Raw genomic sequence first — 21,260 nt, forward strand, 5'->3', positions numbered from 1 at the left:
TAGTCCTATTTTCCGTCAGCAATCACTTACATGAAGTATTTCAGCCTAAACACGAGTCTCTCCGTCACTCTGCTCTGCTGTAACCCGAGGAGAAAATTTTCCTTGTGGGATACAAGTGTTATCCAATGAGGAGAGAGAACGGCATGAAGGGCTGTGTGTGCAGCCAAGGGATGCGCGTGAATGTGGTGACGTAGCACGAGGACCAATTGATGCCTGACAAGGGCGGGGGCTGCTAACTCATGGTGCGTTCAAAGAAACTCGTACTTTGTGTTTTTCCTTCCTGTGAAGTCATACCAGTTCGATCTGGTACGAGTTCACGGGTCGGAAGTTACGAGTGGCCGTTATAGGGAACTTTCACAGACAACAGGATGGTAAAAACACGAGCTACGGGTTACCTGGAACGCTACCAAGTCGTAGTTGTGACTTGAAGCTGTAACTTACGGTTTCAAAAGCCTGCCTTGAACGCAGCATTAGCCGAAACGGCCGTGAAGCTGATATCTGCTCTAAGTATTTTCTCAACTTTCTTCTTAAGTTTCTTCTTAAAAACAAACTTAAGAATAAATTGTATTCTTGAAATCAAAGTTCTCAAATTTGTTCTTTACTTTTTTCTTAACTTTAAGACCTACGGCGAATAGGTAAGCCTCTAATATCACCTTTTTCAACATATTTTAGACAATTTAGACTAGTACGTAGGTCATACAGTAGTTTAAGTAAATATATTTTTTAATTAATTACAGAAAGAGCTTCAGCCACTTTGGCCCACTACACCCTCTTGTCTTATTTTCAGCTGGTATTCCCATATTAGTATATTATCCCATATTAGTAATTTTTTTCATACATTAATTTCATCCACCATATAATAACCTCAAGCTCCTGCATCTCTGTTTGTCCTTATCCATGGTTAGTGAGTGACTGACGGTTAAGACGTTAAAACTGTACTGTATGCTGTTTGTTGGTGCATGCAATACAATGCAGTGACATATTTTAAGAAGTTCTTAAGTAGGAAAAATAAAAAGTTTCTAAGAAATTTGAATTTGAATTGACTGTTCTTAAGAAAATATTGAGGAACTGCACTTAAGAACTGTCTTATGAACTTCTTAATTATCATCTTAAGATCTTTCTATTGATGACTCCGGCCCCAGAATCACAAACACTACAAGAGACAACTAAAACGTGTAGTAGCCTAGATGACATACAAAGATAAATAACCCCACATATATTCAAAAACAATCATCTCACTTATTGACAAGAGAAGAATGTGACAGATAGAAGTCGTCACCACAAACGCCATGAGTCACGGCTGCGCTGTCAGATCAGACGGACTGTACACTGGTTTCAAAAGAAACAACTGTTGCTTTAAGGCGACTTCCGGCCCCACACCTTGATTGTAGTTTTCCTACTGCAGCTTGTTCTGGCGTGCTGCTTGACGTCAGCAGCTCGGCCGTGGCTGGGAGTGCTATTACTCACTGATGCATTCCTGTACAGCACGTAGCCTACCAGCGCCTGCCTCGCATTTCCCAAACAGGAAGTCCTAGCCAAGACTCTTGCCAAATCATGTGTGTGTGTGTGTGTGTGTGTGTCTGCTGCTGCTGCTACACCCCAAGCTGTGGAGTTTACACAAGTCACACGAATGTTGTGCCTTCTTCCTGTGGCGTGTGTGTGCTCATCACCACCATCATCATCATCATTACTGTGATAGAGGTTGCACTAAAAAAGTCAAATCCAAAGTCAGGATGTTAATGTGTTTTGTGGGAATAGTATCAACCTTTTACAGTCCCGTGTGTGTCTGTGTGTGTGTGTGTGTGTGTGTGTGTGTGTGTGTGTGAGTGAGTGAGTGTGTGTGTTTTTTAAAAAGGAACTGGGTGTTTTCACAACAATCTGTTGAGAAACAATTGTGTATTTGTAACGACTGTGAAGATGAGATCAGATGTTATTAAGACTTTAGGGAAGGTGAAAGGTTTTATGAAAAATACTCCAAACGAGAGCAGAGATTCATGTTGTGCAGTGTTGTGTGTTTGTTTCTGTGTCTGTGTGTGTCTGTGTGTGTGTGGTGGTGAGTTTGAGTCCAGTTCAGTCTGAATTAAAACATGAGTGGTGTGTGAAGGCAGGTAGAGCAGAGACAACAGGAAACAGTGAGAAGCTGAGGCTCTGTGTCTCTGACAACAGAGTCGCAGCGCCACCGTGTGGTGAAGACGGAGAACTGCACTCGTATCAATAGACTCATCAATAATGTTGATAAGTACATCTGCTTCGTATTGGTCTCCTGAGATCACTTAAGACATTTCATCCTCCATTATAACTGATTAAATCAAACTAATGTAACTGTAACTAAATATTGATATTATATTAATCTTATTTAATCACATTTTCATGTTTTACTGATCAGTACGAGCTCCCATCGCTGTTCCAACACTGAATGTCCCAAATTGATCAATTGATTGACAATGTTTAATCCTTTTTTAACATTTATAATTGCAGATATGATGGCTCATTAGAAAAATATGAACCAAATGAGCATTTAATCATTAATTGACAACATTTATAACAACATTATGACTGAATTCACATTTGTCAACCAGATTTTTCTCATTAAAGTCTCAGAAAAACTTCTTAAGCTCACTTTAATGATACCATCTGAAAGACCTTAATGAAAACTGCCTTATAAAAAAAAAAGTAGTTTCAATATTTCTAAACTGTTTAATGTGTTTTTGTTTCATGTGAACGACATCATATTGATGGATCGTTTTAATTATCACTTCAGTTATCATTTAACAACACAAGCCGTGGGACGGAGGACAGAGATACTTTTGTTAAATCTTTATTTCTCATTTTAGATTTTTGCCTTTGAACTCTTCATTTCTCTGCTTTTTTGTCTCTACATCTCTTTTTATTCTGATTTAACTGAAGTTATTTTCTTGTTATTGATCCGATACATTTCTCCACCTCATGTAAAGCACTATGAAATGTTTTGCAGAGACACACCTACACCTGCAGCTGCAACACGTCTGGTTAAGATGAAAATAAACATGATTCATGCTCCTCACCGTCTGTGGCTTTAAAGCACTAATTGGGTAATTACTAATTACCTGTGACACATTCTTTGTTTTATCTCTACAGCTCATTCACGTGACAGATAATTGACTCAAGACATTGCAGCGAAGCTTTTGTACATGTAAATATATAAATGTATAAATAAAGTGCCTTTCCGTGACGCGTTCAAAACCCAACAGTCGATTATTTTTCCAGTTCATACCAAAGACATAAAAACACAGAGTGCGTGTTGTGTGATCTTTTATTACCATAATCATTGTTCAGAAATAAGACTGAGAATGAGGTTCTGTTCTTTAAAAACCAGAACAAATAACAACAGTAGACTTTTTTTTATTATTATTTAAAAAGGAAAACAACAAATGTAAATAAAAAAATACATGTTTTTTTTTTTTTGAGCTCAGCATTTAAGTATAGAAAAAACAGGAAAACCTGGTGCAATGGCTGCACAGGTGCTGAGATTTCATCCCTCGCTAAAGGCAGAAAAAAAAAACTCAGCACACTGAAACCTGATTTGAAAAAACATAATAATAATAATTATAATAATAATATATATATTTATATATCTAATAAGGGTGTGTCGTCCCTGGTCGGGGCGTTAATACATTCTAAAGGAAGGTACAGCTGTCAGACTCAAGTACTGGACTTTGTCGAGTCACAAAGGTAAACTGAACGCTAGCAGCTCAACTAATCTCTTCTTAGGACAAACCTGTTGATTCACAAATGCAGCATGCTAAAAAAAAGAAAAAAAAGAAAAAGAAAAACAGAATCATACAAAGAGACAACAGCTCAGGGCCACGTCATGACACAACAAGTCCTCATCACTACAGTGTATTGTTTTGTTTTCATCCCTGTGCTGGTGTTGGATTTTTGGTTTGTTCCACCTGTGAATCTCAAAAGAGTTTGAGCTGAAGTAAAGGGCGACACGTCGTCATCGTTGTTATTATTATTACTACTACTACTACCACGTATTATTTATTCAGTATTTGTATTGCTGGCGAAAAAAAGTAGCTGGGTGTCTCCGTTCATGAGGCTGGCATTAACTCACACACATACACACGCACGCACTCGTACACACACACACTCGAGTTACTTTACAACACGTTATCAGCTGTTTTCAGGTTTCGCTACACGTTAATCCACTGCCACTGAATGAAAACATCGTCTCCAGATGTGGATTAACTCTGTCAGATGGAGAACGTCACACTTCACCCCGTTCCTGCTGCACTGCTTTTTTTTTTTTTTTAAGATTTCCTGCGTCACTGTCGAAGCTGCCGCAGCCCAGCGAACACACTGCAAAAATTCAAAATCCAAGAATATTTGTCTTATTTCTTGTCGAAATGTCTCATTTCTAGTCAAAACTAATCTCTTTCCATTTAAAATGAGACTCATCACCTAAAAATTAACTTGTTTTTAGATAATTTACTTGTTTCAAACAAATTTTCACTTAAAATAAGTAGAAAAATCTGCGTGCTTGTAATAAGAAAGAAAAACTTGCTCCACTATCAGATTTCTCTACTTATTTCAAGTGAAAATATGCTTGAAAGAAGTAAAAAATGTCTAAAAACAAGCTACTTTTTAATGTGATTAGTCTTATTTTAAGTATAATGAGATTTGTTTTGACTAGAAATGACATTTTGACTAGAAATAAGACAAATATTCTTGGTAAGATTTTGAGTTTTTGCAGTGCACAAAGGAGGAGAGGATGGAGGGATGGACGGAGGGAACGTGTGCAGGTCTCACATCAAACATCCCATAAACGTCTCATTAATATTTTTCACTGAGTAGATTTAACTCAAGCATCGGTAGACACACACACACACACACTTACAGCCACAACAACACCTCAGTGCCCACGCCAGCAAACATCTCTCATCTCATGGGCACAGGATCGATTCCCTCACATTTCCCCACACACACACACACACACTTCACCTTATTGTTGGGTTGAATATTGACCCCCCTCCCCAAAAAAACAAAACAAAAGACCTGTTTCCTCCCTCTCTTTCAAAAAAAAAAAAAAACCTGGATCTGTGATTTTCTCATCCACAGAAAATGTGAAATCGTAACGGACACAAAGATGAAATGGAAGAACTGGCAGGATTCATTCTGTCAACGAGCGAAAAACAAAAACAGAACAGAACAGAACAAACCTCTACTGACCACGATATGTTGGATACGGTTGAGTTTTTTTTTTTTTTAAGTCAGAACAACAGATCTGAGATGTGACACCTGATAAACTGAGGCCCTGAGCGTCCGAGACGACGACGACACTGAAAGACTGTTGGGAGGAAACGAGGAGCGGCTCGACTCCCTCCATCCATCCATCCATCCATCCATCCATCCATCCATCCCTCCCTCCCTCCATCCGTCCGACCGCTGAATCGTCTGTGGAAATTAAAAAAACAAAAAAACAAGTGAACCTGAATCTGCTCGAGTCCAAATAATCCTCCACTCGCTGGCGGAGTAAAAAAAAACAAAAAAAACCCAGAGTTCAAAAAGCAGGCGAAGTCCACGCACGTCAACGAGAAACAAGGGAGGAACCAAAAAAAAAAAACAAGATAAGAAATTAAAAGAGGAAAACGAGGAGGAAGGACAGACATCAGTGGAAATAGGCTCGATAACAGACATAAGCACTGAGAGCCAGCGCCGTGCACAGGCACACGTTGGCCACCACCGGAGACCAGGTGGAGGAGTTCCCCTTCTCCTCGACCTTCTCCTCCTGGTTCTTCTCCTCCTGCACCTCCTTCTCCTTCTCCTTCTCCTGCTGCTGAGGTTTGGGGCTCGGAGCTTCACCTCCAGCGTGGTCGCCGTGGTGATGATCAGGAGGAGGCTGAGGGTTCCTCTGACGCAGCTCCGACTCTCGTGAAGATCTGGAATAGGAGGAGGAAAGGGACAGAAAGAAAGAAAGAAACAAGAGCAAGAGTTGAGTCAAGGGGAGAAGATATGTTTGGCAGCGTTCCCACTTCCCACACATCCCGGAAAATGAGAAGAAAAAAAGAAGTCAAATATCCTGGAAAAGCTCGAGTTGTTCTGGAAATTTGTTTTATCGCATCATCACATCAGCTAGTGGAGCTCTATTTCTTCTTTTCCCAAGAAGAAGCACGTAGTGAGAAAAACAATAGACTTTGAGTTGATGAGTATTGGACGGCGATCATGAGGAGCAGCTGTTTTGGGTGCGGTTTAAAAACAAAAAAACAGCATGTTTGCGTTGTTCTATGATAAATTAGTCATCATTTCTGAGCATGTCAGAGATTATTTCATAGATAAGTCAGAGCCATGGACCGCACATCTTTAAATCAGACTTCTGTGGCTGAGAGAGGAATAAACATAGAAACAAAGGAACAGTGGGCTCTTTGCACAGCTCCACTACTTCCTGAATGTACTGTAAGGCAGCTCCTTTATTTCCTGTCTTACATTATTGGACAAACTGATTAATCCAGGTGTGTCTGAGTAGTCATAATGCTCACACCTGGATTAATCAGTTTGTCCAATAATGTAAGACAGGAAATAAAGGAGCTGCCTTAAGTTCAGGAAGTAGTGGAGCTGTGCATAGAGCCCATTGTGGAAAAGAATGGGACGGGGGATGTGTCGGTGTATGGTGTAATAACTAATGTCTCTGTCAGACTGTAGCAGCTGAAAATGTCCTGGAAAATTATTTCAAAAAAGGACGGGGAACCCAGTTTGGTTTCATTAGATGAAAAAAAATCTTGCCTTGCAGCTTCACCCAAATCAACTTTTCACATGGAGATAAATGATAAATGTGACTGAATATTTTCACCCACTAACTGCAAAAAGCTGCACAGAAAACTGAGCTTGACACATCGGACCCAACGTGTTGTTTAATTTAATAAACGTTTCACTAAAATAACACAACATACAACTAAAGTCATGTTATTCTGAAATGCATTAGCCAGATGTTCATCAAATCCTGATCCAGCTGCAGCACTGACTTCCTGTTCATGTGACTGATGGCGGCTGTCGATTGGACGATGCTCCTGAGTCCTGACGTTCCCTTGTAAACATTTTTTTTTAGCACATTTCAGTTTTCTAAACGCTGCTTCACTGCCCTGCTGTGTTAACCCGTTACTAAGGAAGTTGATTAGTTCAACTCGTTGTCGACGTCACGTAAACAAAAACACCACATACACCCACGGCACTGTAAACAACACTGATACTGAAACGCTTATTTAACTTGATCTGACGCCTGAACTCCTCTTTGCTTTGACTGTCGGTAAGTTTCCAAAACAGCTACATCATGATGATGGTTGATGATGATAAATTTAAAAACCGAAACTAAATGTTTCCAAAGCATGATCTGGATAAAATACCCGAGACTCCAGGGCTCCACGCGTTGGATGATCTCATCATTTCCAGGAAAGAAGGATGGCTCAACCTTCCCGTTGTGAGGATCTCTGGGAGGAGGAAGAGGAGGAGGAGGGGTGAACTCCGGAGGGTCGTCTTCCTCGTTGGAGAGCTCTTTCCACGACTCCTACACAGAAAAACCGTGAAATCCCATTGATAAATCAGTGTTTTTTTCTTTTATTTCTCACGGCAAATTTTTGTTTTATTTGAGCAGAGCATCGACTCACCTGCAGAGACGTGTCTCCCTTGATGTATTTGGCACCTTCATTGACAGCGAGGTAGGAAAAGCGAAGTTGATCTGCCGTTTGAATCAGGCCCATTCGATAGCGTCGCATCTCCAGCAGCACGTCACGGATACGCACCGAGGACGGGTCCTTACGGATCGACATCTGCAACATCCAACACAGAGGAACCTTCAGTCGCGTCATTGAGGTTTTTTTTTTTTTAAAGGGACATATTATGGAAATATCACTTTTTGAAGGCTCTTTAACATATATTTGGGTAAGCCTGTAAATATTCTCTTTGTCCAGGTCATAGTTATCTCAAGGAAATTTAAATCGAATGCAACTGGACTTGGTTATTTGTCTGGGAAGACGTTTCACCTCTCATCCAAGAGGCTTCATCAGTTCATGTTCACATCTGACCAGGCTGGGACTGGTCCAACTATCTGGTGTGGAGACCCAAGTATTTAACCTCTGAGAGGGCACACAACACACTAGGGCACTAACAAAGTCGAAACCCAACTTTCCACCAACGACTGTCAGTCTAACGACTAACTGATGAAGCCTCTTGGATAAGAGGTGAAACGTCTTCCTAGACAAATAACCAAGTCCAGTTGCATTCGATTTAAATTTCTTTGAGATATACTGTATTTGGGTGTTTGTCTTGCCTTCCAACCCCCCAAATGTGAGAAATGTTCAGGCTCCCTAGGTTGAAATCCACATGGTTTTACGAGCTGTTTCCTCAGTTGTCTGAAAATGATGAAACTAGTTTTCGAATTTGCATAACCCCACCCCTACCTGGTACCAGTAGAAGGGGCGGGGCAAGTAGTGGTTCATTTGCATTTAAAGGGACAGGCACTGAAACCAGCTGTTCTGAACAGGGCTGTTTTGAGAGGATGAAAAGAGCTGTGATGTTTGATCCTTGGGATATTTTGACCAAAGCATGTCACAGACATGTCTTTAAGACACCTGGGAACTATTTTAATTTGTGGAAAACGGGCATTATATATCTCCTTTAAAACTAGTTTGCACTTGGAAAAACACTAAAAGTGCAAATAAAGGTCTGTCAACGTCATGACTTCTCAGCAGCAGAGCTCAGTACGAACCAGTAAGAGGCAGGTGTCCACCAGGCAGAAGGTCCCCGAGCGGCCGATGCCGGCGCTGCAGTGGACGACCACGGGGCCCTGGTCCGAGTTCAGGCACCCGGACTCTCGCACTTTGAACAGGAAGTTGAGGAAGGAGGCCGGAGACTCTGGGACCCCGAAGTCGGGCCAGGTGGTGTAGTGAAAATGTAAAATCTCACGAGTCTCTTGAGTCTGCCGAGAGAATAAAAACAAAAACACAGAGTTAAGACTTTTACTTTGAAAACTCTTCATTTGATTGATTCTTTTAATTTCTGTGCAGAGTGAGAGGAGTTTGTTGGTTTTCTATCTGAGTGGAGATCTCAGGAGGAATATTTACAGCAAGAAAAACCTGTTGCATGGTTTTTTATTGGCGACTGACTGACTGCTGTTGTACAGATTGTGATCCAGAGCTTTAAACTGAAAAAAAAAACTAAACCCAGAACGTACAGAGAGGTTTTCCAGCTCCAGCTGTCGGACGGTGTAGTACGACTTGACCTCCTCGGACACCAGGGTGAGCTTGAAGTTGGTGTCTTCAAAGATGGCGTCCCTCTCCTCCCTCTGAGGCCAGTACTGGGCACATTTAATCTGACAGAAACAAAAAACAAAAAACACAACCCAAAGAGCATGTTACACACAGTGTGAAAGGACGGGAGGGCAAAGCATTGTGGGTAAGAAGAAGCTGCTGCTGCTTACCGAGCCTTTCTCTATGACTCTGTTGAGCATCACCACGCCGCGAGTCCTCTGCTCCCACACCAGCTCCCAGAAGTGGCCGCATGTGTTTGGAAGAGGTCCCTGAAAAAATAAACACAGAGTTTAGGCTCAGAACAAATAATAATTATAATAATAACATAATAATAAATAAATTAAAAGCATGGAGGAATCTGTTAGTGATGATGATAAGACAGATATTTCAAATCATTAGGCTGCTCTCGCCCACCACACATACACACACATATCAGTTTCTAAACTTAGCTGGAAACTTCCCGACAGCGTTTCCACCAGGGATGTGTGCAGTTTTGTTTTTGTTTTTTTTAAACCCTATTTTTGTTTTATTTTCAGTCTAAAACCTCCTGAGCTCCGTCCACTTCCTGTGCAGCCGCCAAAATCCAGACGAGACAATGAGCGGCCGAAAAAGACTTTTCTTTTTCTTTCTTTTTCTTTTTTTTGGCCTTTACTAGTTTTTACTCGTTGTCGTGCTTCGACAAAACTCAGACATTTGTGTGGTTTTTTAGGTGGAGGTGGAGGTGGAGGTGGAAATGGGCGGGGCAAAAGGTCGTCAGCACCTGGACCATGTGACCCACTGAGATCTGGTTCTGACTGGATGAGGTTTGGTTTGGTTCATCACACTCGTTCTTCACTCATTCACAACAACACTACAAATACACAACTGATGGTACAGGTTATTTAGTTTTAGTTTTCCTCTTAGATTTACTTTGCTGTTGTTTGCTGATTCCTTTTCAACCTGTTTTATTATTGGATTGAAATATTTTAATAATTGATGAGGTTTTTTCAATTGATGTTTTGTGTCTTTACACTTTTATATATGAAGCTCAACACTGTTGTGTTTAGTTTCCAGGATCTTCTACTTTATAAATGAGCCTCTACCTCAATGTATTCAATGAATGAATTAAAAACAAAACTCTTTAAAATGTGTATTTATAGGCAAACAATGGAAACATGGTTTCCATCACACTATAGTGAAGGTTTGGGCAGCTCTGGGGACTTTTTTAGTCCTTAAAGTAAAGTACAGCTTCTCCTCCTGTGAAGACATATCACATATGATTAAGCCTGTGTTTTTACTCTACTTTATTGTCATTCTAACATGTACAATGAAATTAAAATACCAAACCAGCCAGTGAAACCCTCAAGGTAAATAAAAAAAGACAATAAAAGAGCATAAAAAAGTAAAAACAGTAAAAACAAACCCACAACCATAGATACACATCTACCAATTGCACAATCCCGTCCCCGTGTATTGCTTTGTTATGTTTTGGTGTTGTTAAGTGTGGTTATTGTGGCTGTTTGGAAACACTCAATGATGAACACACCTATCTTAAACTAAAGCTAAAGCTAATCCAGAGCGTCCTGCCCTCCATTCATCAACACTGTCATGTCGAAGTCTGAGTCGTTTCAGACTCTGAGCCGAGTCGATCCAACAGAGTGTGGTTAGTCTGGAGGATGCTCTTTGTGGTGCTGTGACCTATTTTACCTTCGACTGAAGAAGAGTGTTTACATTCTTTAAATCCAAAACACACACACAAACACACACTCTCAGATATCAATGGAGATCAATAAGCGAAATAATCTCAGTCTGAGAGGAGAGATACATTATAAACACCATGAAGGACCGTTGTGTTTGACTTTAATGTGTCTAATTAGTGTGTGTTAATGTTAAAGAGGAGCCACACATGTCTCTGTGAAAGAAACTGAAGAATATTTTAAGTCAGATTAGTGTTTTCTTGATGCAGCCGCTCACATTACATCTCATTTTTGTTATTCTACTGTTATTATATATGAAAATGAAAATATACATAAAATATCCTGGATCAGGTAGAAACATCATCTCCTCACACTCCTGTTAATGACACAACACTTCCATCTATACATAGCTGCTCATTAATACAATTATGATCAAATATCCATAAATAGTAGGGAGGGGTGCTCATCTTATCTATCTCATGATGTTACAGCATCTTTATTTCTTATTTCTAATTAGCCATAATAGAGTGTCATGACTGGACTTTATGCTTCCTATGTCAGTCTGCCCTACAGATTGAAAACATTAGATCCCTGTTCATCATTCAAACTGAGAAACAATCCTGAAATATTGCAATCATGTTACAAACAAGCTGTAGATAACATCCAGGAGGAGCTGAAGGCATTATAGTTTAACCTAACCCTAATGGAATGTGTTTTTAGCATGCGTTTTCAAAAGAAAAGGGATATTTTAGCTCAAATTGTCATGGTAAGGACAACATCATTGTTTTTTTAGTCTTGGAGCCTATTTTATTGGATTCCTTGACTCTGAAAATGTACAGTTTGACACCAAATTTGTCATTAGAGCTACAACAGAAGCAAACATATGGGCCTCTCAAGTATGGTCAGCGGCCATTTTTTTTAAAAACGTGTTTATTTCGGATACAAAGTGTGATCTCACTTGTGTCTTAGGATAGATTTATTTGTATGACCCTTAGGTACTTCCATGCCAAAGGGGAGCTTTGCATCAGGACTTGAAGTCAAAAGTCCTCCCTACTAAAATAACCAGTGTGTTTTGTGTGTAAAGGAGAAATCACCATCAGAGTCCAACTCCTCACGTCCACCGAGGTTATTAAAGATTTAAAATCTTCATTTAGTTTTTCAGTTCGTTTTTTTTCCCCTTTATTTCAGTTTAGTTTGAGTTAGTCCAACAAGTGATTAAGCAGTTTCAGTTTAGTTTTTATTTTGAGGAATTGACTCATTTTAGTTCAGTTTCTATATACGTAGTTTTAGTTTTTCTGGTTTCAGGAGGAAAACTTTTTTGTGTCAGAGCTCTGAAGATGAACTTTGAAATTTGTGGGATTTTTTTTTTCGTTTTTCGTTGCCTCCTCACGAATGTTCCCATCAGTCATCACCACGATACGTTTACGGTACTTTTATCTACCTGGGGGCTCGTACTGGAAATAGTCCCAAATATTGGTCTGTGGCGAAACGAAACGAAAACTTATTTTATCTGCGATTCAGTTTAGTTTTTGTTTGTTTTGCATCATTCACTGTAGTTTCTATTTAGTTTTTTAATTTGTATTGTGTTATAGTGTTGTTCTATAGTGTATACTGTGTGTGTGCTGTGCTCTGTTGTCACCCTGTTGCTGTTGTTACTCTGGAAAAGTAATTCAATTACTAATTATTGATTACTCCTTTTAAAAGAAATCATGTTACTGTTCTGATTACTTAAAGGTATAATGTGTAGGAATTACCCCCATGTAGCGGTGCGGTTGCATTTTGGAACGTATTCTTGATGTTGCATTCACGTGAAATCAATACAGCTGTGACAACATGTTGTCATGGTGATGTCGTATTGTTTACCTGACCCACGTTTTACCGTCTTTCTCTCGTCGAGTAAAATGACATCCGGTTGGTTTGCCGACGGCCGTCTGCCTGACTGCACCTGAATGCAACACCAGTGCCTCCGTCCTTCCTCACACTACACAGTGGTGACAGTTTTAACAGGCCGAGCCGACAGCTCCGCTGAGTTTCCGTGGTTACCTACAGTCACGCTGCCACTGAACGTAAAAAATGGCGATGCAACATGGCCGCCTCGGTTCGGTGCGTCGCCCACTTATGTATTTGTAACGACTTGTAACAACTCATTCTAAGGTACGAGAAAGCTTTCATTTGTATGTGGGTGTGATTCCACTTCAGTGAAATACGTATTTATGAAAGACATATTTTAAATAAAATAATAAAAAAAATAAGTTACATACTGGGGCTTTAATTTAAAGCAGAAGTAAGCGGAATATTTGTGTTAATATAAGTCTTAAATAGTTATATCTTCAGACAGCAATCACTTAGAGTGTTTGGTCTGAAACACGGGTCTGTCAGTCACTCTGCTCTGCTCTGAGCCAAGGAGAAAACTTTCCTTGTATCCTACAACCTTTATCCAATGAGGAGAGAGAACGGTATGAAGGGCTGTGTGTGCAGCCAAGGGATGCGCGTGAATGTGGTGACGTAGGGACGAGGACCAATAGATCCATGATGAGGGCGGGGACTGCTAACTCCATCCATTATGTTACTAGTCACATTGCAAGTTGCTCCATTTCCTTAAAAAGTGTGGATGAGAGGAGCTGAGAAACCGGCAATGGTAAAGTATACTTAGTTAACTGAACTAATCTAAACTTATCTAATTATTATTTTAGAAATTATAACATATTACATTACTGTTTGCTTGTTTTTAACTGTCATTTCGATTTTTATGTCAGTTAAAGCAGAAGTGAGTGATATATTTGTGTTAATATAAGTCTTAAATAGTTATATCTTCCGACAGCAATCACTTACATAGAGTGTTTGGACCGAAACACGGGTCTCTCAGTCACTCTGCTCTGCTCTGAGCCGAGGAGAAAACATTTATCGTATCCTACAGTTTTTATCCAATGAGGAGAGAGAACGGCATGCAGGGCTGTGTGTGCAGCCAAGGAACGCCGTGAATGTGGTGACGTAGGGACGAGGACTGTTATGGTGCGTTCAAGGAAACTCGTATTTTTCCGACCGTGAAGTCGTACCAGTTCGATCTGGTACGAGTTCACGGGTCGGAAGTTACGAGTGGCCGTTATAGTGACTTTCACCGGTAAAACAGGTCGGAAAAACACGAGTGGGTTGCCTGGAACGCTACAAAGTCGTAAGTTGTGACATGAAGCTGTAATTTACGATTTCAAAAGCCTGCCTGGAACGCAGCATTAGCGAAAACGACCGGACCACTTACTTCTGCTTTAACTGAACTAATCTAAACTTATCTAATTATTATTTTAGAAATTATAACATATTACATTACTGTTTGCTTGTTTTTAACTGTCATTTCGATTTTTATGTCAGTTAACTAAATTATTTTCACTGCTAGTTTTAGTTTTCATCACATAGAACAACCTTCCAGACTCACCTGAGTGAGGATGTAGTTCCTCTGCGCCTCCTCCACTGTGATGAGGCTGGCGTTGATGTAGTCGTTCGTCCCCAGCTGCAGACATATTCTGCTGTGGTCGACTGAGGAGGAGGAGAAAACAGAAATATAACTCATGTAAATACGTCTCGCTTGTGTTTTTCACATGTGTCACAAACCTCCTGGGAGTAAAAAAAAGTGCAATTCTCAGATCAACAAATCTGTAGAGAAACGAGACTTGAGGCGTCGGCTTGTCTTCAGATATCCAGAGAAAAAAAGTAAACAACATCGAGAAGTTTCAGGTTCGTTCTTGTCACATCAAAGTAAATAAAAAAAATTTTTTTTAAAACACTAAAACAACAAGCAGTAGATACAGAAACACTAACAGTTTGCAACCCACTCTGTCCAACATTTGCATAGTTCATTCAGTGTGAAAGAGAGGAAACCACAGGGCTCAGCTGCTGGATCGTGACAGAACAGAAAAGTTTATTTTGCAGTTCAAAAACTCTGACCTGCACCAGTTATTCTGGGATGGAAACACTATCGAATAGGAGTTATAAGACAAGAGTGGAGTGTAAAAACGTGCTCAAAAACCTTCTTTGTCAATATCTAGTTGTGATCGGAATATGAAGTGAACTCCAGCACTTTATCTGTGTAAATGTTGATTCATTTACACAATATTCAGATAAACACAACTGAATAACTAATCTCTCACTCCAACTATCTAAATTCATCAGTAACAACAACGAATTTTGAGACGATTTTTATATTTCCAGCCTGATCTCCTCACAGAAGTCACATCCTTTTTATTGTTTTCTTTTTTTCTTTCTTTTTTTACGTTGGTCCCTCCATAGTGAAGCAATGCTCTGCCCTGTTGTGTAATAATAACCCTGTGTCATTGGAGGAGACCATTACAGTGTTTATTGCTCCTTTCAGACACTTTTGTGTGTAACTGTGGACGGACGACTTTCTCGGCCGATGTCTGAACAGACCAAACAGCGTGGGTGGGGCGCGTTACCAAGAGTCGCTGAATGACTGAGTGAGTGTTGTTAATTTAAATGAATATTTTAAAATGTTAAACGTGAAAAAAAAAAAAGTGCAACAGAGGAGAACAGACAGAGAGAGAGAGAGAGACTCACTCACATGGACTAACGTCTCTGTAGCGGTTCCGACTCTTGTTTTCGGGGGATTTGGCGACCTTGCAGGGGAGGTCACATGACTGCTGACGGATGTCCTGCAACACAGCACAAGAACATGTTGCATTAACATCACATTTATGTTACATTAAAGGTCTGGAGGAACATGAATAATGCAGGAGGCCGCCGCACTAAAACACAACCCGGGAATGTGTATAAAAAAATAAAATAAAATCCTGAAGGGACGTAGAAGCCGGTGATGATGATGCTTGAACTCAAACTCACCATCAGTGAACTGCTCACACTGTAGATGTTATATGACCTAGTAGTCCTATAAAGAGGTTAATGTGTGTTTGTGTTTGTGTGTGTGGGTGGGTGTTAAACATGTTCACATGCACACGTCTGTTTAAACTGTGCAACATACATGATGATTGACAGCAAGCTGGAGTCTGTGGATGTTTTGTGCAACAAACTGTGACAACATTTACTTTATTTACATTAAAAATGTAAAGATATGTTACGTCCATCTATTAATCAACGGACAGAAACAGACGTCTAATATTGGTCAATTTATGTGAAACTGTGAGAATTTGCTGCTCATCTTTTGTCCAGTTTCATAATACACTCAATATTTGGGGTTAATGACATCACCTGATGGATGGTTTAGTAGATTATAAACAATAAACTGCAGAAAAAAAGGCTCCAGATTAATTGATAATGAAATTGGTCACTAGGTTGAGCCCGAAATAAAAAGTTAAAAGTAGCTACAAAGTGCAGTCACACACAGTATGTCAGTCAAATGGGCTCCTTAGTCAGTTGATTGATTAGACCAGAAGCTATTTGGAAAGTTGGTTGATCAGTTTAGTATACAGTAATTAAAAAAGATGAAATTCTCTAGTTCCAGTTTGAAAAAAGTGAATATTTCCTGGTGTTTCCTGCTCTATAAGATCAGAAAATGTAAATTACATCGATACAGAGACAGATAAATATAGATGTGTGTAATGTGACACAGGAAACCTGTAAATAATGACAACTATGAAGCTGTTCACAGTTGTTTTGTATCTGGGGTATATAGAGATCTGGCATGAATGAGTAGGCTAATTATTGTTCTAAAAGAAAAAAAGCTACCAATAATGTTCTGATAATCACCTGATCGATCGGATCAATCGGTTAACCCCTTCAGCTCTACATGACAGTGAACTGCTGGTCAAACTAAAAACGTGCCTCTGGGGAATGACTGATCGGTGCTTTTATGATGATTTTAACAACTATGAACTGGTGATTAATGGTGAATAATATGACATCGATAATCAATAGGCTACTTGTAGTGGACCCACGCTGATCAATCACTCTGATCAGGTTTTAGTAGTCACTATAGATGAGGTGTTTTTACAGCAACAGGACCTTTGCTCGTCGTGCAGCCAGCCGGTGTTGTGGCCCTACTGGTTTCAAGTTAACTGGTTGCAGCTGCAGCTGTTTTGCGCTCCCTGAGCAGATTCGTCACAAATTCACAAACATACACAACATATTACCAGCGAGTTTCAAGCCACAATTCACATCTACCGCGGCGAATATGCTGCTGTGAGTGAGCACTAACAGTTACGTACCAGCCACATGGGAAAAAAAATAAAGTGGAGAAAAAATAATCTTCACATATTTGCGTGGGTCGGGACTCGATCTCGCTTCAGCAAAACCAATTACACCACTAACCACCTGTCCAGCTCTGTGAGCCACTCAAGCTCACAGGTGACAGCCGCTTCACTGCATATCAGTCAATTACGTCACTACATGTAACGTTTTGACTCGAGCTGATCTGAGACAACTGGTTACCATTGAAAATACACAGACAATGCCTCGGTGTTTATTGTTCTCTTTCCTCCAGTCTAATCAACATATTCAGCGCTACACTTCTCTCCGCACAACGCTACGCACCACAACAAAGCCTGTCGTGTTGAGAAAGTGATGAACTAGCTCGGAAATACTGTCAAAATACGCTCAACAATATGTAAACAAAAGCGAAACACTTGAGCCACTGCATGTGTACATGGTTGAAAAGTACTACTTGCATTTAATCACATTACTGTATTGCGAATGTTTTGTGTACTTACATTTCTTTACACTTCTCTACAGATCTTATAAAACGCACAACGTATTTATTGGCGTGCATTAAAAGAAATGTTCACTTCAAGTCGCCGTGGTCGAGGAGGAGGTGAAGTTAGCTCTGAGTCTACCTGTTTCTGCCTGATGCGTTCAAGGGAACAGGGCAGCGTCGGACGTGAGTCGATTGTTTGAAATTTAGATTTCGTGTGTCGACATATTTTATCATTGCCCTTTGTAAAGGTATACTTTTCATTAAAACTAGTTTGACATTCACAAAAAAAACTGACATATCTATGACAGAAAATCATTCTGGACTAATGTTCAAATAGAGATTGATAATTTTCTTGCCATTTAGATCGCCATGGACCCAAAACTGTTTAGTTTGTCAGTTTTTTTTCTGTGAATCCGTCCGACGCTGCCCTGTTCCCTTGAACGCATCATAGCCACAAGGCAGAAACAGCAGAGGTTAACATCACCTCTTCCGCGAACCACGGCGACTTCAAGTGAACATTTCTTTTAATGCACGCCAATAAATACGTTGTGCGTTTTATAAGATCTGTAGAGAAGTGTAAAGAAATGTAAGTACACAAAACATTCGCAATACAGTAATGTGATTAAATGCAAGTAGTACTTTTCAACCATGTACACATGCAGTGGCTCAAGTGTTTCGCTTTTGTTTACATATTGTTGAGCGTATTTTGACAGTATTTCCGAGCTAGTTCATCACTTTCTCAACACGACAGGCTTTGTTGTGGTGCGTAGCGTTGTGCGGAGAGAAGTGTAGCGCTGAATGTGTTGATTAGACTGGAGGAAAAAGAACAATACACCGAGGCATTGTCCGTGTATTTCAAAGGCAAACCGATGGTAACCAGTTGTCTCAGATCAGCTCGAGTCAAAACGTTACCTGTAGTGACGTAATTGACTGATATGCAGTGAAGCGGCTGTCACCTGTGAGCTTGAGTGGCTCACAGAGCTGGACAGGTGGTTAGTGGTGTAATTGGTTTTGCTGAAGCGAGATCGAGTCCCGACCCACGCAAATATGTGAAGATTATTTTTTCTCCACTTTATTTTTTTTCCCATGTGGCTGGTACGTAACTGTTAGTGCTCACTCACAGCAGCATATTCGCCGCGGTAGATGTGAATTGTGGCTTGAAACTCGCTGGTAATATGTTGTGTATGTTTGTGAATTTGTGACGAATCTGCTCAGGGAGCGCAAAACATCTGCATCTGCAACCAGTTAACTTGAAACCAGTAGGGCCACAACACCGGTCCCAGATGTGAGGACTTCCTCCTGACTGAGATACCATACTGTAGCTACACACACGTGCATCAAACAACCGAACCGGATCAATGACGGCATCTGGTTCTGGTTCTGGTGCTGTTTGGGTTTGAGAGACTCACCGACCAACCAACCAACCAATCAATCAATCAATCATTGGACTGGTCCGAGCAGACAGGACCCTGGGGGCTACTACCACTACTACTATACTACTACTATTACAACACGACTACATCCAGTGATCGCTGCAGACCCATGTAGCCGGTCGGTCGGTGGGTCCAGCGGCCTGTCTCCACCTCTCACGCCGGCGCACGGAGCTCCTTACCTGGTAGACGCTGCTCCAGCTCCCGGTCTCATCGATTTCCCGAAACTCGGCTTCCATCGCTGCTGCTGCTGCTGCTGCTGCTGAGTGCTGACAGTCCAGCTGCCACTCCTTCTTCTTTTTTTTCTTCCTTTCTTTTTACCTCCTCTTTTTCTTCTTCTCCTCCTTCTTCTTCCCTTTCTTCTTCCTCCTCCTTCTTCTTTATTATTATCTCCCAACAGTGTCCGCCGCCGCCGCCGCCGTCGGTACCGCACAACAACTGTTCCTCCGCCGCCACTTGTTCGGTGATTTCTCCGTAGATCACCGTGTTAACCTCCGGCCTGCTGCTCCGAGCGGAAACACGCCGCTGGCTCCTCCCACCACCACCGCGGGGAGCTCCGTCCGTCCGTGCGTCCGTCCGTGCGTCCGTGCGCCCTTGGCCGGTGAAATGAAACGACAGAAATTAGCCTTTTTTTTTTTCTTTTTTAATTCCCTTTCGAATATAAAAGCAGGATTTTTAAAAGGTGTGTCTTCTTTTTTCACACCAGGTTTTGAGACTTTGTTTAGTCCGAGTCACTTCTTCACACTTCAGTGTTTCTGTGGCGGCTGTAGACTCCAGAGGAGGAGCCCTGGGTTTCTGGGGGCTTTTTTTTTTTTTTTGTAAACGTTTTTTTTTTCTTCAGTACTTTATTTATAATACTGTATCATGTACAATTGTTAACAAAAGGACAGATACTAGGGAACTAAAAGCAAAAATAACACAACAAAACAGACATTCACTTCTGCCAGAATTTTTTTAACTTTTACTCGACTATTTGACATTTTAGTTGGCTTTATGTAGCCTAACCCACCTCAAAAATTGTGGTTTTATGTATTCCTCTTAAACCGATGATTAATATGACACTTAGTATGGTCTTTATGTTAAAAAAAAAGGTGAGTTTCCTGTTTCATTTCATCAACAGACACAGATAGCCCAGGTTGAGTCCTGTTTTATTTAACTTTTACTTCATATTTGACATTTTAGTTGGCTTTACATATCATAATCTCTTTAAAAAATAGACATTTTAGCTCTCAGTGTTTGATTTACAAGATTCATTTGTTAATATTTTGACCACAAAGTCCTCATTTTCTACCTCTTATCCACACTGTAGGTGTTAATATTTGGTGAGGGAGTGGTTGTGTATGTTCTGTATGTGTGCACAACATGGGTTTGTAATTTCAACATGGCATAATGACACAAATGATGCATATTTTACTGTTATTACTTGTATAATAATATATTTAGATGCATAATGCCTGTTGACTTTTTACCTCATTATTACCCACTTATGGTAGTCTACTGTAACAAATACAATGTGTGTGATCTTGGTGCGACAGCCATCTGATATTATTCAATATGCCTATATTCTTCATGAAATATTATGATATTGTACAGTTTTCCCTTTTCCCCTTTCATCCTTCTGTTAACATTTACTGAGGGAGTGGTTGTGTATGTTCTGTATGTGTGCCAATGATACAAATGATGCATATTTTACTGTTTGTGCTTGCATAATTGGCTCAATCATATTTTTTCAAATATAATTTTCACTTTGTAAGTCAAAATTTTGACATTTTATTTAATAATTTAAACCTATAAGATATCCTGTTGTTTGTCTGATTTTTATTGAATATATTCTTTGTGATACATATTATGACACCGTTTTCACATGTTCTGATCATTTTTAAAAACCGATCCAGAGAAGAGGTTTGTTTCTCCAGTACAAAATAAGGAAAAGTTAATAAAAAGCAGGGGGAATAAGAGGAAACAGCGAAGTACAATATCAAGGTTATGGATAGCAGGGCACAGTAATTAAGTGGCACATTGATTTATATCGGAAAGCATAATACAGGATTATACTGTCAGGAGAGGGAAACAGTAGAACATTTACTTTGGTTGTGCACAAATTACAAAAACTACATAGGGCATATACACACTTACAATGTGTATAAAATTATAAAACAAACAAAACAAAGACTAGGGCTTCTTTTGTAAACAGTTTAATGGCATTTTTCTTTTTCAT

General features: G+C 40.1%; 1 protein-coding gene across 1 annotated transcript; it reads right to left on the bottom strand.

The window, feature by feature from the left end:
* Positions 1-5,437: 5,437 nt before the first annotated feature.
* ptpn1 (protein tyrosine phosphatase non-receptor type 1) lies at positions 5,438-19,528 on the bottom strand. Its single transcript, XM_083975196.1, has 9 exons — positions 19,225-19,528; positions 15,528-15,618; positions 14,388-14,488; positions 9,452-9,550; positions 9,206-9,343; positions 8,741-8,950; positions 7,641-7,802; positions 7,380-7,540; positions 5,438-5,921 (listed from the first exon to the last, which is right to left on the bottom strand). Exons 1-9 carry the CDS (start codon positions 19,279-19,281, stop codon positions 5,651-5,653), a joined length of 1,290 nt encoding a protein of 429 aa, XP_083831322.1. The 5' UTR covers positions 19,282-19,528; the 3' UTR covers positions 5,438-5,650.
* Between the last annotated feature and the right edge of the window lie 1,732 nt (positions 19,529-21,260).

Source organism: Trachurus trachurus (genome assembly GCF_905171665.1).
Source record: "Trachurus trachurus genome assembly, chromosome: 7".
NCBI classification, from domain to species: domain Eukaryota; kingdom Metazoa; phylum Chordata; class Actinopteri; order Carangiformes; family Carangidae; genus Trachurus; species Trachurus trachurus.